Source organism: Saimiri boliviensis, chromosome X (assembly GCF_048565385.1).
Source record: "Saimiri boliviensis isolate mSaiBol1 chromosome X, mSaiBol1.pri, whole genome shotgun sequence".
NCBI lineage: Eukaryota > Metazoa > Chordata > Mammalia > Primates > Cebidae > Saimiri > Saimiri boliviensis.
The window spans coordinates 101,887,336-101,900,288 of record NC_133470.1 but is presented as its reverse complement, the minus strand read 5'-3'; the positions used below and the strand labels follow the sequence as shown (position 1 = coordinate 101,900,288).

Below are 12,953 nucleotides of genomic sequence, written 5' to 3'. Positions count from 1 at the left end.
GAAATAAGTACATATAGTCTACATATATATGTGTATAAATATATGTAAAGATTATACATGAGTACATATAGTTATACATAAATGATGTAAACATACATGCATACATATGCACGTTTATGCATGCAAACATAAATATGATCTGCATATACCATACATAATGCACATGGACAGTTGGCATAGATGTAAAATTGGTTTTCTTACTATAGGAATGAGGATTAAATAAGGATTAAAATATGCAAATCACTAAAGCGGACTATGAAATGTTAGATAACCTCAAAACTCAGGACCTCCGCAGATTTCTTGCAGCTCCTCAGCCTCTTCAGTGTGAAAATAAATCCTTTTGTACAAAAGATTTACAAGGCCACTTCTGGCTGAGGAAGAGCCACAGTGGGAAGGTGTGCCTCTTCTCCCAGAGGTCACTACAATCGTGGGTGCTACAACCCTGCAGGGAGCATCTAGCCCGGGACCCGCAGCCGTTCTGTGCAAGGGATGATGCAGCTGTGCAAATGCTCCGAGGTGACAGAAACAGAGCGTCTCCTAAAAGAGCCAGGAGTCGGGAGGAAGATCTTCCTGAGTGAAGACTTAGAGCCCACCCACACCACATAGAGGGGCTTCAGAATTCAGTTCCGACCCTCCTGTCAGCCCTGAAAGACCTCGGCAGCCCTGTACCCCGACCACTCCCTTCCCCTACTGCCATCTCAGGGGAGTCGAGTCAGGACCTCGGTCTGAGCAGAACAGACACCATCCACAGAGGGCGGGGTTCCAGGCTCTGCCAGACCTCACGGTGAGGTCTGGCAGAGCCTTGCATTCCCCGCTGGAATCCGGTTCCGCCCCTGCTGTGAACCCAGAGAAGCCCCGGATGATGGTCGGTTGTGACGCCACTGACGCAGCCGCACGGGTGACAGACAAGCCAGACTGCTTCTGACAGACCGCCTTGGGATCGGCGGAGGGCAGCGGGCCCAGGCTCTGTGAGGGGGCAAGGTGAGACGCTGAGTGAGGGCTAAGGACGCCCCCGCCCCAGACAGAGTACCCTAAGTAGTCTAGCGCCAGCCCTGCTGCCAGCCCTGGACCACCAGGAGTCGTGGGGGGGCGGAATTCTCACACTGGGCCACCCCTGCGCTTAAGCCCCCGGGGTCTCTGGAGTGAGAGCTTGGTGAGGCCAGGGCAGGGCTGGTTAGGAGAGGGCGGGGCCCAGGCTCTGCCAGGCATGAAGATCAGGACCCTGAGGGAGGGCTGAGGCCCCACAGAGCGCATCTCTGCCACTGCTGTCAACTCCGGGAAGCCCTCGGCATGGCGCCGGGGCATGGCGGCCTGAAACGCTGATTCTGACATCCGCATCTGGGACTGATGCAGGGAAGGGGCTTGGTATCACGAACATGGCTTCAGAGGAGCAGAGGGAGGGCCCCGGCCATGCTGGGAGACGAGGGAGGCCTGAGGGGACCAAGAACCCCAGAACAGGGAACCCACCCTACCCCTGTCTGAGACTGAGACGCCTCCACATTTGGCCTCAGGAATCCCAGAGACTGAGACTGAAGTCAGCGGAGGGGTGGTGCCCACCCCTGCCAGGAGTCAAAGACAAGAGGAAGAGGGAGGGCTCAGGGGATCTCGGACTCCAGATCAGAGAAGACCTCAGCCCTGGGCAGTCCCAGGCTCTGTGGCTTCACGTGGTGCATCCTTGTTGCGTTTTTAGGGTGTCAGAAAGGAGAGTGCTGTGGTCTGACGAGTGGACTCTCAAGTCACCGGAGGGAAGCGCCCCAGAGTCCTGAAGGAGGACTCAGCAGACCTCCCATTGCTGACCTACGAAACCTGCTCCTGCTTTCAGACCGGGGCACCTGGGGTAAGACTGTGGGGAAGGGGCATGGTCCCCCACTCCTTGGTTGGGGGCCTCAGGGAGATGGTGGCCTTGGTATTCAACACACATCCACGGCTCAGCAGGAAGGAAAGGGCCATGGCTTGTCGTGGAGTAAATATGAGTACCGGGAGGACACCCAGACAGGGAAAACTCCCATGACACCTGCTCCTTCTGTTAGCCTTGGGAATCCCATGCAGGGGTGTCTGTGTAGTGCCCCCATCCTTCTGCCTCCCGGGTCTCAGGGAGGTGGCAATCTTGGTCTGAAGGGCATCCTCAGCTCAGCAGAGAGAGCCACAATGGTCAGCACAGGGAGGAATCCAGGGCCTGCCTGAAGTCAAAGGGAGGAAGTCGGCTGAAGACTGAAGGTAACAAGGTACCTACACAGCCCAAAGAAAAAGGGAACTTGTAGAGCCTGACTTCCGTTCTCAGTCCCGGGAGGCCTCAGGCATGTGTAACATGTGGCATGTTCTCATTTCTGCCACATGGTTGGGGATGGGAGGTCTCAGGAAGGTGAGAACCGTGGTCCCAGTGTCACCCACGGGTCAGCAGAGGGAGCCACACCTGTTCAACAGAGGGACGGGGCCAGAGGATATGCAGGACCCAAGGTGTGCAGAATTGAGTACTGATGACTGCGGGTACTCCTGGCCCACAAAGAAGGAACCCCACAAAGTCTGGCTAACTTCAGTTATTAGCTCTGGGAGAACCTGATCAAGGGTGGCCCTAAGGGGCACTCTCACTTGAGCTATGGGCAGGAAGTTTGGGCAAACTCAGGGAGATGAGGTCTTGGAGGTAAGGGGAGATGTCTGCTCATGTCAGGGTTTTGTGGGTTGGGGAAGGGCAGGATCCATCAGGGGAAAAGATGAATAAACCCCAGGAAGACCTTAGAACCCACCACTTAAGAACAAGCAGGTCATCCATTGTCATCCATTGTCATCCATTGTCAGCCCCTAGTGACACCCCACCCAATGGTCATCAGATGTGCTGGCTCCTCACTTCTCTCTTGGCAACTCAGGGAAGTGAGGACCTTTCTTTCAGAGCACCACTCAGGACGAAACAAGGACCCCCATCTGGCCAACAGACTCAGTGGTCCAAGAATCTACTAAGAGTCTATGTGACAACAATGTGGGAAGATTGAGGGTACCCTCGATGGTTCTCCTAACAGGCAAAGGCAGATGGGGGCCCAAGAGAAAGCTGCCCTGCCTCTGCTGTCATCCCAGAGAGCATGAGCAGGACTATAAGCTGAGGCTCCCTGTTTTATACCGAATTCATTGGTCTCAGGAAGGAGAAGGCCTTGGTCTTAGCGGGCTACATTCAAGTCAGCAGAGGGAGGGTTTAACGCCCTGCCATGAGTCAGGGACTCAAAAGACACCCCTCACCAAACACACAGGACTGAACCCCACCATGCACCTTCTGTCAGCCTTGGGAAGTGCAGGAAAAGGTGAGTGGATGGAATCCCCTCACTTGCTCTCCCAGTGTCTCCGGAGGATAGCTCCTTGGATTAAGGAAGTGGCCTCAGGTCAACATAGGGAGAATTCCAGAACCAGCAGGCATCAAGATGAGGACCAAGCAGGATCCTCAACCTAGAACACGTGGACCCCAATGCATTTTGTGTAGCGAGTGCTTTTTTCCCAGTAGGTCTTGGGCAGGTGGGGCCACATGCGGGTCCCTTTGTGTCCTTCTGTTCCATATCAGAGATATTGGCTCTTGATCAGAAACTTTCTCAGACTAGCAAAAGGGCGGGATCTAGGCCCTGCCAGGAGAAAGGTGAGGGTGCTGAATGAGCAAAGAAAGGACCATCTGTGCAAAATAGCAGGGAGCTCAGTCAGGCCCACCCTCCCGACGGTACTGGGGTGCTGGGGCTGTGCTTGCAGTCTGCAGCCTTAGTTCCCCTCAATCTCTCTTCTGGGAGCTCCAGGAACCAGGCTGTGAGGCCCTGGTCTGAGGCAGTATCCTCAATCACAGAGCATAGGAGGCCCAGGCAGTACCAGCAGTCAAGCTGACGTGGTGTTTCCCCTGTGTGTATACCACGGGCCCCTCTGGCATCAGAAGAGCAGGCACCCCATGGTACCTGGCTCTACCAGCCCTTCTGTCAGTGCTGGAGCCTTTGCCTTTGCCAGGAGGCTGCACCCTGAGATGCCCTCTCACTTCCTCCTTCAGGTTCGTAGAAGACAGGACAGCCAGGAGTTCAGGAGGCCCCAGAGGAGCACTGAAGGAGACCTGTAAGTAGGCCTTTGTTAGGGCATCCAGGCTGCAGTAGTCAGCTGAGACCCCTCACACGCTTCCTCTCTCCCCAGGCCTGTGGGTCTCAATTGCGCAGCTCCCACCCACACTCGGCTATTGCCCTGACCTGAGTTCTCATGTCTCTTGGGCAGAAGAGTCAGCCTGGCAAGCCTGAGGAAGCCCTTCAGGCCCAAGGAGAGGCACCGGGGCTTGTGGATGTGCAGGTTCCCACAGCTGAGGAGCAGGAGGCTGCATCCTCCTCCTCTGCTCTGATCACGGGAACCCTGGAGGAGGTGCCTGCTGCTGAGTCACCGAGTCCTCCCGAGATTCCTCAGGGTGCCTCCTCTTCACTGATTGTCACCAGCACCCCCCTAGGGAGCCTATCCAGTGAGGGTTCCAGCACCAATGAAGTGGAAGAGCCAGACCCAGCTCCCATGGAGTCCCTGCTCTGGGAAGCACTTGATGAGAAAGTGGATGAGTTAGTTGGTTTCCTGCTCTGCAAGTATCAAATCAAGGAGCCAGTCACAAAGGCAGAAATGCTAGAGAGTGTCATAAAAAATTACAGCAACTACTTTCCTGTGATCTTCAGCAAAGCCTCTGAGTACATGGAAGTGGTCTTTGGCATTGAATTGAAGGAAGTGGACCCTGCTGGCCACATCTACTTCCTTGTCACCTGCCTGGGCCTCTCCTATGATGGTCTGCTGGGTGATGATCAGAGCACACCCAAAACCGGCCTCCTGATAACGGTCCTTGGTATGATCGTAGTGAAGGGCATTTGCGTCCCCGAGGAGGCAATCTGGGAAGGGTTGAGTGAGATGGGGCTGTATGTTGGGATGGAGCATAGTATCTATGGGGAGCTAAGGAAGTTGCTCACCCAAGATTGGGTGCAGGAAAACTACCTCGACTACCGCCAGGTGCCTGGCAGTGATCCTGCACGCTATGAGTTCCTGTGGGGTCCAAGAGCCCTCGCGGAAACCAGCTATGTGAAAGTCCTGGAGCATGTGGCCAGGGTCAGTGCAAGAGTTCCTATTCCCTACCCATCCCAACCCAATTAAGCAATAGCTAATTCTTGCCTTCCTTGTACATCTTAGTGTTAAAAAATATATATGTGTACCTGGATTCGCTTGGCTTCTTTGAGAATGTAATAGAATGAAATACGAATAAAGAAGTTCCCCTGTTCACTGGCTGATGTTTTCCTAGAACATTCATTGAGCACCTGCTGTTTGGAAGGTCCTGCATTAGTAGTGGAGATGCTGAGGTAAGCCAGACCCACCAATAAGCTTAGGGTGGTTAAGTCTAGGATCTGCATTCATTTAACAAAGCTGGCCAGGTGTCCCCTAAGATCTAAAGGAAAAAGAAGAGAGGGGTGAGGGTGTGGGACAACAGGAGACAGCGGTGGAGGGTACATGCCCTGACCCATGGCCTTTTGGGCTTTGGGAAACTGCAGTAGCATTTAGGTGAGCTGATTCTAATGAAGCGGATTGGGGCCAGAGCCACATTCTCTGAGCATGAGAGAAAAGCCTGGAAGGGAAAACTGCTCAGCAGTTCCTTTTGGGTGGTGGATGAAATAGAGAGGCATCTCCTCCTGGGGCAGGAATAGAAGGTGTCCTGTACTCTTGTCTCAGTGAACTTGGACGCAGCACACAAGGTTAGTGATGGATACCCATCATCTGTAAGGGGTTCCTGAGAGATTAGCATCAATCTGCTGGGATGTTAGGCCCAGATGCCACTGGCCAGGTGCTTTTCTGCCTGGCTGGGAGAGCCAGAGCTGACCCTATTTAAAAAAAAAAAAAAGAAAGAAAAAAAAAGGTATTCTAATTAGCTTGTCTCAAGTGTTATTTGGCCAACTGTAAAAAACAGTAAGTCAGATTTTCCGTGGTGATAAAATGAATGAAAAGTAGATGCTTTCTGTTGAGCAGTTACTATGGAACATGTTATGGGAGAGCCTACAAGTGCTCATCCACATCTTGGTTTCTCTGCTTCAGCACACGGGACAAATACACTCCTAGCCAGCATCTCTGTCTGGCCTGAACACTTTCCCGAGTTACAACACCCTTCACCTGGTCCTTCTCATGTGCCCTGTGTTCCACCTCTGGGAACCGAGCCTGCTGCTTGCTCTTCCCTTCTCCCTCTGGACGCTGCACAGAATCACCTGCCCTCCCCAGGACATGGAGCATTCCTATCCTCTGCAAAAGCTCCCTGACTTTTCCACTGCTCACCCTGGGTCCTGTCCCACAGGCACAGACATTCTGGACTGTCACTTTAGACACCTGGTCCCCTCTCACTGGGAGTCCTCTAAACACTCTATGTTTTTCCAGTGGGGTGTCAGTGGAGTCTGCTTTATCCATAATCTCCTGATTCTTGGGCTATAGCACTGAAATTAGATAGTAGTTTGGGTAAGTCACTAGCATATCTGCAGAATGATTTTAACGAGCTTCTTATTCAAAGCTGAGGACTGAACAGGCAAATGGATGGTTCTCAGGAATCCCATTCCTTCATAAAAGGTAGAAGAGGAGCAGCCGTCTCCTGAAGCTGAATTCTTACCAATCCTTAGTTCCTCCTAGGACGTGAGAAATGGTTCCTTGGTGGACATGCCAGCTGGAATTTGAAAAGAACCAGCCTTCCACTGCCTCCTGTCTGGCATCTGCCCCCAGGAACAAACTGGCTTTCAATGTGACTAGTGGCACCTGTACAGGTGTTCAGGCAAGAACGTCATGTGGAAGGTAGCAGGGAAGGTGGATAAGATTCTGCCTTCACTTATAAGTAGAAACTAAACATTGAGTATACATGGACACAAAGGAGGGAAAAATAAACGCTGGGGCCCACTTGAAGGTAGAGATGGAAGTACCTACCTATCTTGGCCAGGCACGGTGGCCCATGCTTGTAATCCCAGCACTTTGGGAGGCTGAGGTGGGTGACCCACTTGAGGTCAGGAGTTGGAGACCAGCCTGGCCAACATGGTGAAATCCAATTACTCACTACTAAAAACTCAAAAATTAGCCAGGCTTGGTGGTGCATGCCTGTAATCCCAGCTACTTGAGAGGCTGAGACATGAGAATCACTTGAACTCAGAGGTTGTAATGAGCCGAGATCACATCACTGCACTCCAGCCTGGGAGAGAGAGTGAGACTGTCTCAAAAACAAACAAAACTACCTATCTGGTACTATGCTTATTACCTGAGTGATATAAAATTGGTGCACCAAACGTCCATGACATGCAATTTACCCGTGTTACAAACATGAACATGTACCCCTGAAGCAAAAATAGAAGTTGGGAAGAAACAAAAAATAATTAAATATAATTTTTAAAAAAAACAAATGCAGTACAAACTGCAAAACTAGAAAAAATTACCGGATCATTTTCCACAGTGGTCGTACCATTTTGTAATTCCCACTAGCAGTATGTAAGATTTTAAGTGTGTCTTCACCCTTGTTGGCACTTAGTAATATCTTTTTTAAAAAAATTCAGTCATTTTCAAATATATGTTATGCTATCTCATCATGGTTTAATTCTCATTTCTTAGCAGATGAGATGGACAGTACCTTTTCATGTGCTTATTTGTCATGTGTATGTCCAGTTAGGGGAAGTGTCTATTGATACCTTTTGCCCATTTACAAAATGTGGTCGTTTGTGTTAAACGAATTCATGAGATGCATTGTTCTGGACTGTGATCTGCCCCCAGGCCCCAGCAGAACAGACCAAAACAGAATGGAGACACTGGTGCTAACTGCCACATAAAGTGAACTTGGCTTCATCCTGTGCTCTCATACCCTGGGCCCTTTCCTCTGCTCATCTTTTGCTCTTCCATGCCCTGCTCTGAAGAGATAGCAGCCATTTCTCCACCAGGAAGCAGGCCTCGCCTGCTGAGGAGGGCAGCATGCAGCTGTGCTTTGCCCGCTCTCCAAGCACATGCCATGGCTCGGACCCAAGAGTCTTGGATAGCCGTGAACTATGACCTGTATAGAGCCTATGATTATACAATACCATCTATAGAGTAAGCTCTTGTGGAAATGAACATTCAGATAGCTCTTCCTTCTGGATGTTATGGAGGAGTGGCTCTGGTCTGGTCTTGCTGCAAAACACTTTATAAATAAAGGAGCTGGTGTCACAGACAAAGATTATGAAAGAAATGTTGGTGTTGTAGTGCTTAATTTCGGTAAAGAAAGGTTTGAAGTCAAAAAAGATGATCAAATTGCACAGCTTTTTTTACTCATAAATAGAAATTCAAACTCTGGATGAAACTAAAAGGCATTCAGGAGGTTTAGGTTTCACTGGAAATAATTAAAATTTATGCCAAGAATAGAAAACGAGAGATCATACAGTTTTCTGAAAAATAAAGAGTTTTTGCTTAAAGCGTTCTGTACTTCAGTAAACTTAATAACTTTACCTTCTAAAATCACGCATTTTCTTATGATCGAGGAAAGAATACCTCTGTTCCTATCACATAAAAAAACTTTGTTTTTCTCCAATTAACAGTTCTATGTAAATCTGCTTTGTGGTAACCTAATTCAAACGATATCTTTTTAAAAATCGAATGAATATACATTACTAATACAGAAAAATCTGTATTATTTAACTCAATAAATGATAACCCTTTAGCAATTTATTTTGCTTTGATTTCTTTAAATCATTACCAATACTTTTTTTTTTTTTTTTTTTTTAAACAGAGTTTTGCTCTTGTTGCCCAGGCTGGACTGCAATGGCGCCATCTTGGCTCACGGCAACCTCCACCTCCCGGGTTCAAGCAATTCTCCTGCCTCAGCCTTCCAAGTAGCTGGAATTACAGGCATGTGCCACCACGCCCAGCTAATTTTTGTATTTTTTGTAGAAACGGGGTTTCACTATGTTGGCCGGGATGGTCTCAATCTTGACCTTGTGATCTTCCCTCCTCTGCTCCCGCAAAGTGCTGGAATTATAGGCGTGAGCCACCTCGCCCACCCAGCAATGCTTTTTATTAAATAAACTTAAATTCTTACATGGATACAAAATCTTGCATAAGCTGAACCAAAAGAAATTTTTAAAAGTGAAAAGGGGAGTTTAAAGTTATTCCTTGTTCTTCCTTTCTCTTCACTAGTCTAATTTTTAAAAAATCTTACGATTCTTTGTGCTAGTGAGAAAAGAGTCCCCAGTTTATTTTTTCATTTTTATATTTCTTTTGGTAGATACCCTGTTGAGTGGTAGAGGTATGTTCATGAAAACACACGTATCTTGGGGATTTGTTACATTTAATTTGTTCCCCTGAATTTCATGTGAAAACTAAAAAGTATCTGAGACAGGTCTCAATAAATTTGGAAGTTTATTTTGCCAATGTTAAGGACATGCCCTGGAGATAAGCCTGTGCCTTTCTTCAAAGATGATTTTGAGGCCTTCAATATTTAAAGGGTAAAAGCAGACTGGAGTGGCCTAAGTGTAATCCTGTACACAGAGTCAACCTTAAGACAGAGATGGAGTAAGGAAGGAGATGTCAAAGGGACCTTTTGTAAGTGTCCCTAATCTGTCTGTCCTCTAGGAGGCTGGAGGGCTGAAGGAGTAGGCTGAGTGATTGAGTACCAGAAGTCCTAGACGCAGGGATGCTTCCTACAGGTGCCTCTGCAGAGGTCTGATGACCTGCCTGCTTCTACAGATATTGCAACACTGTCTTCCATCATGAAAGTCACACAGACTACACAGGTACTACAATAAGCAGTTCTGAGCAGCAAAGAGCCTAAAATAAAAAGTAAATCTATTGGGACCAGATTTGGGATGGACGAAGGTCAGTCAGAACACATGCCCAATGAAATAAAGTAAAATGAAAGGCCATCATGATCTCAAACTACTTAATGACATGGGGAAATGATCACTTCTGAAGAATAAAGAGTAAAAGGAGTCTACAAAGCCATCAAAACATGGTGAGGGTGGGCCAGGCATGGTGGCTCACACCCGTAATCCCAGCACTTTGGGAGGCCAAGGTGGGCGGATCATGAGGTCGGGAGTTCAAGACCAGTCTCCTGACCAACATGGTGAAACCCCATCCAAAATAAATAAATAAATAAAATAAACCATGGTGAGGGCAGTCAAATTCCCTCTATCTTAACCACCACTGCAGCTCATCACAGACCTCATACTGAAAGTACCTGGACTTTATGTGCATAAACAATCCCTGACTTTAAGATGATGGAGAACATGGTTCACAGAAGGCTGCCTGGCATGATTCTGTAGCTGCCGGCTGAGAACTGAGCTCCTTCTCTTCCCTGTACACAGCTGCTTTTGGCCCTTTTGATGGTTGTACCAATTTCTTTCACTCGTCCCCAGTCCTCTTCATACTCACTCTCTTACTGGTCCTTAACAGATAGTCACCAAATCCATTCTGCCCCAACACTCACTTCAGTGTGTCCCCTCTTCTGCAACCCTGAGGCAGTACCCCAATTCGAATGCCTTCCCCTTTAGCCCACTGCTTGCAGAGGCCCTGCTGTAGTGCCCAGCTGATCCTGGAACCTATTTTTCCCTCCCTGCTGTGGCTGTTGCTGCGTCTTAGGCTGCTGAGAGCATATTGTCACCTGATCAAAAAGAGAACATTTAGGATTTCACAAACCTGAAGATATAGTAAGCCTGTTAATTTGGGTCTTAGGCTAAAGACTGCAATAGTACCCATTCTGCAACCTGAGTGGAGGACTGCATATTCACTCTCATTAGAAGCAAACACAGTTTTGGTAAAATCATTAGGATAGATTCCTAAATCTAATGTATATATCAAGGTCCATACAACACTTAACTGTTTGTCAAAAATCTCACTCCAGAAAGATTGTTTTCAAATTATATTCTCATGAGTAATGTGAGGGATTTTTTTTTTGCCTCTATCATTACTAAAATTTTAATTTCAATAAAGATAATATTCCCAACGATAAATACTTTTTCTCACAATAAAATTCCTTTTTTGAGTCCTGTTTCATCTCTATCACCAAAAAGGTAAGGCTTTTACAAAATGTTTACTTTCTCCCTCTCTTCTACCCTGCCATAACTGAGACAATTGGAATACTTTTAATTCTACTTTCATTCCCTAGTCTCATCCCCCCCCAAATCATGGGGTTGGTGGAGATAATTGATGTCTGAAGTTATGAAAGTAATACAGCTAGCGATTTTAAAAAATCATTCTTAGGCCTCTATAAAGAGCAATATTTAACTTATAATATGAAAGCATATTAATCAGCTTTGAGACGTTGAGCATTAAATTACATTTTTAGGGATAAAGACAACAGCAAAATTGAATTTAGACCTTGTCAAAATTTAAGGATGTCCAACATTGAGGTATTCTCAACTTCCCAAAACAATATAAGTATATTCAAATAATGAGTTAGCAAAGTTACCAAGTATAATGGTGAAAGAAAAAAAAATACCTGCCCATAAGATGTTGTGAAAAAATCCAATGATCAGACATTAAAAAAAAAATTCAGATGTAGCCACCCACAAAATGGGGGGCCACATTCACATTCACCAAGAAATCTTAAGGAGGATAATTTATTTTAAAGTGGTTCTGGGCTGCTTGTGTGGAGAATATAAGATGAAAGGATATGTAATTAAAATTGACTTTCAACTTAAAAGGACTGCCTATAATCCTTCCAAAGGCTCCACTACTCCCAATTTGAACTACCTTCATGGAATTACACTGAGACAGCCTGTCTTGGAAACCAAAGCTGAGTAATACCCTGACTATAATCATCATTCTCAGTGCTTTCCTGTGCTATTATTACTTGAGTGAGAATATTACCCTGGCTAGATTTGGAGTCCCTCTCTCACAAACTGTCCAGGCATTTCCAAAGTGAGTTTAATGAATGAATATTCTTGTATCTCCAGTATTAGCAGACTAGACAACAGAGTGCATTGAACAGAACTCTCTTGGGCAACCCTGGAACCTCAGACCAGCATGGGTCATTTGAACCCATTCAATGAATTGGCATCTGCACAATGCATGCAATCAAAGCCACAAAGATGAGGAGTAAAGAATTTGCCATGTAATTAGCCATGACATCAGATCCAGCCTTGTACCCTTTCCCAAAACAAAAACATTAATTTGTAATACTTAATAATGATGAAGACATGTGTAACAAGATCCTAATATGTACAAAGAAATGTTAGATGTACCTCATGCTCATAACTTTATTTCATCATCATTTTAAGATGGAGTCCATATTTCTACCTACTCTTTTACACCAATACAGATAGAGAAACAGGCATTTGCAAACAAGCAAATATACTCCAGGTATTTTTTTAATTGAAAATTTTAACGTTTTCTCAATATTTGATATAATAACTAGACAAGCCAGGCACAGTGGCTCATGCCTGTAATCCCAGCACTTTGGGAGGCCCAGGCAGGTGGATTGCCTGAAGTTGGAAGTTTGAGACCAGCCTGGCCAGCATGGTGAAACCCCGTCTCTACTAAAAAAAATACAATAATTAGCTGGGCGTGATGGCAGGCGCCTGTAATCCCAGCTACTCGGGAAGCTGAAGCAGGAGAATTGCTTGAACCTGGGAGGTGGAAGTTGCAGTGAGCCGAGATCGCGCCATTGCACTCCAGCCTGGGCAACAGAAGGAGACTCTGTCCCCGCCCCCCACCAAAAAAAAAAATAGACAAAATACCAGTATGGACATAGAAAATTTCAAGAATAATACACATGTCTAGAACACTATATCAAACAACTAATGCACAGTGTTTTCAAGTGCATATGGTACATTCACCAAGATAATCCGTTTACTAAGGCATTAAACAAGTCTCAGTAAATTTCAAAAGCTTGATGTTCTTTGGTCATAGTAGCAGAATCAGCATTTGACAACATTGAACATCAGTTCATAAACAAACCCAACAAATTGGGATTGGAAGGGAACTCTTGCCTGATAAGGAACATC

General features: G+C 46.7%; 2 protein-coding genes across 2 annotated transcripts in view; one reads left to right on the top strand and one right to left on the bottom strand.

Annotated features, from left to right (window-relative positions):
* The window catches only part of LOC101029685 (protein EOLA1), a 128,388-nt gene that overhangs the window by 103,304 nt on the left and 12,131 nt on the right, over window positions 1-12,953 (bottom strand). The window lies entirely within an intron of this gene.
* LOC101047161 (melanoma-associated antigen 8-like) lies at window positions 4,210-5,127 on the top strand. Its single transcript, XM_039463992.2, has one exon. The coding sequence runs from the start codon at window positions 4,210-4,212 to the stop codon at window positions 5,125-5,127; it is 918 nt and encodes a 305-aa protein (XP_039319926.1).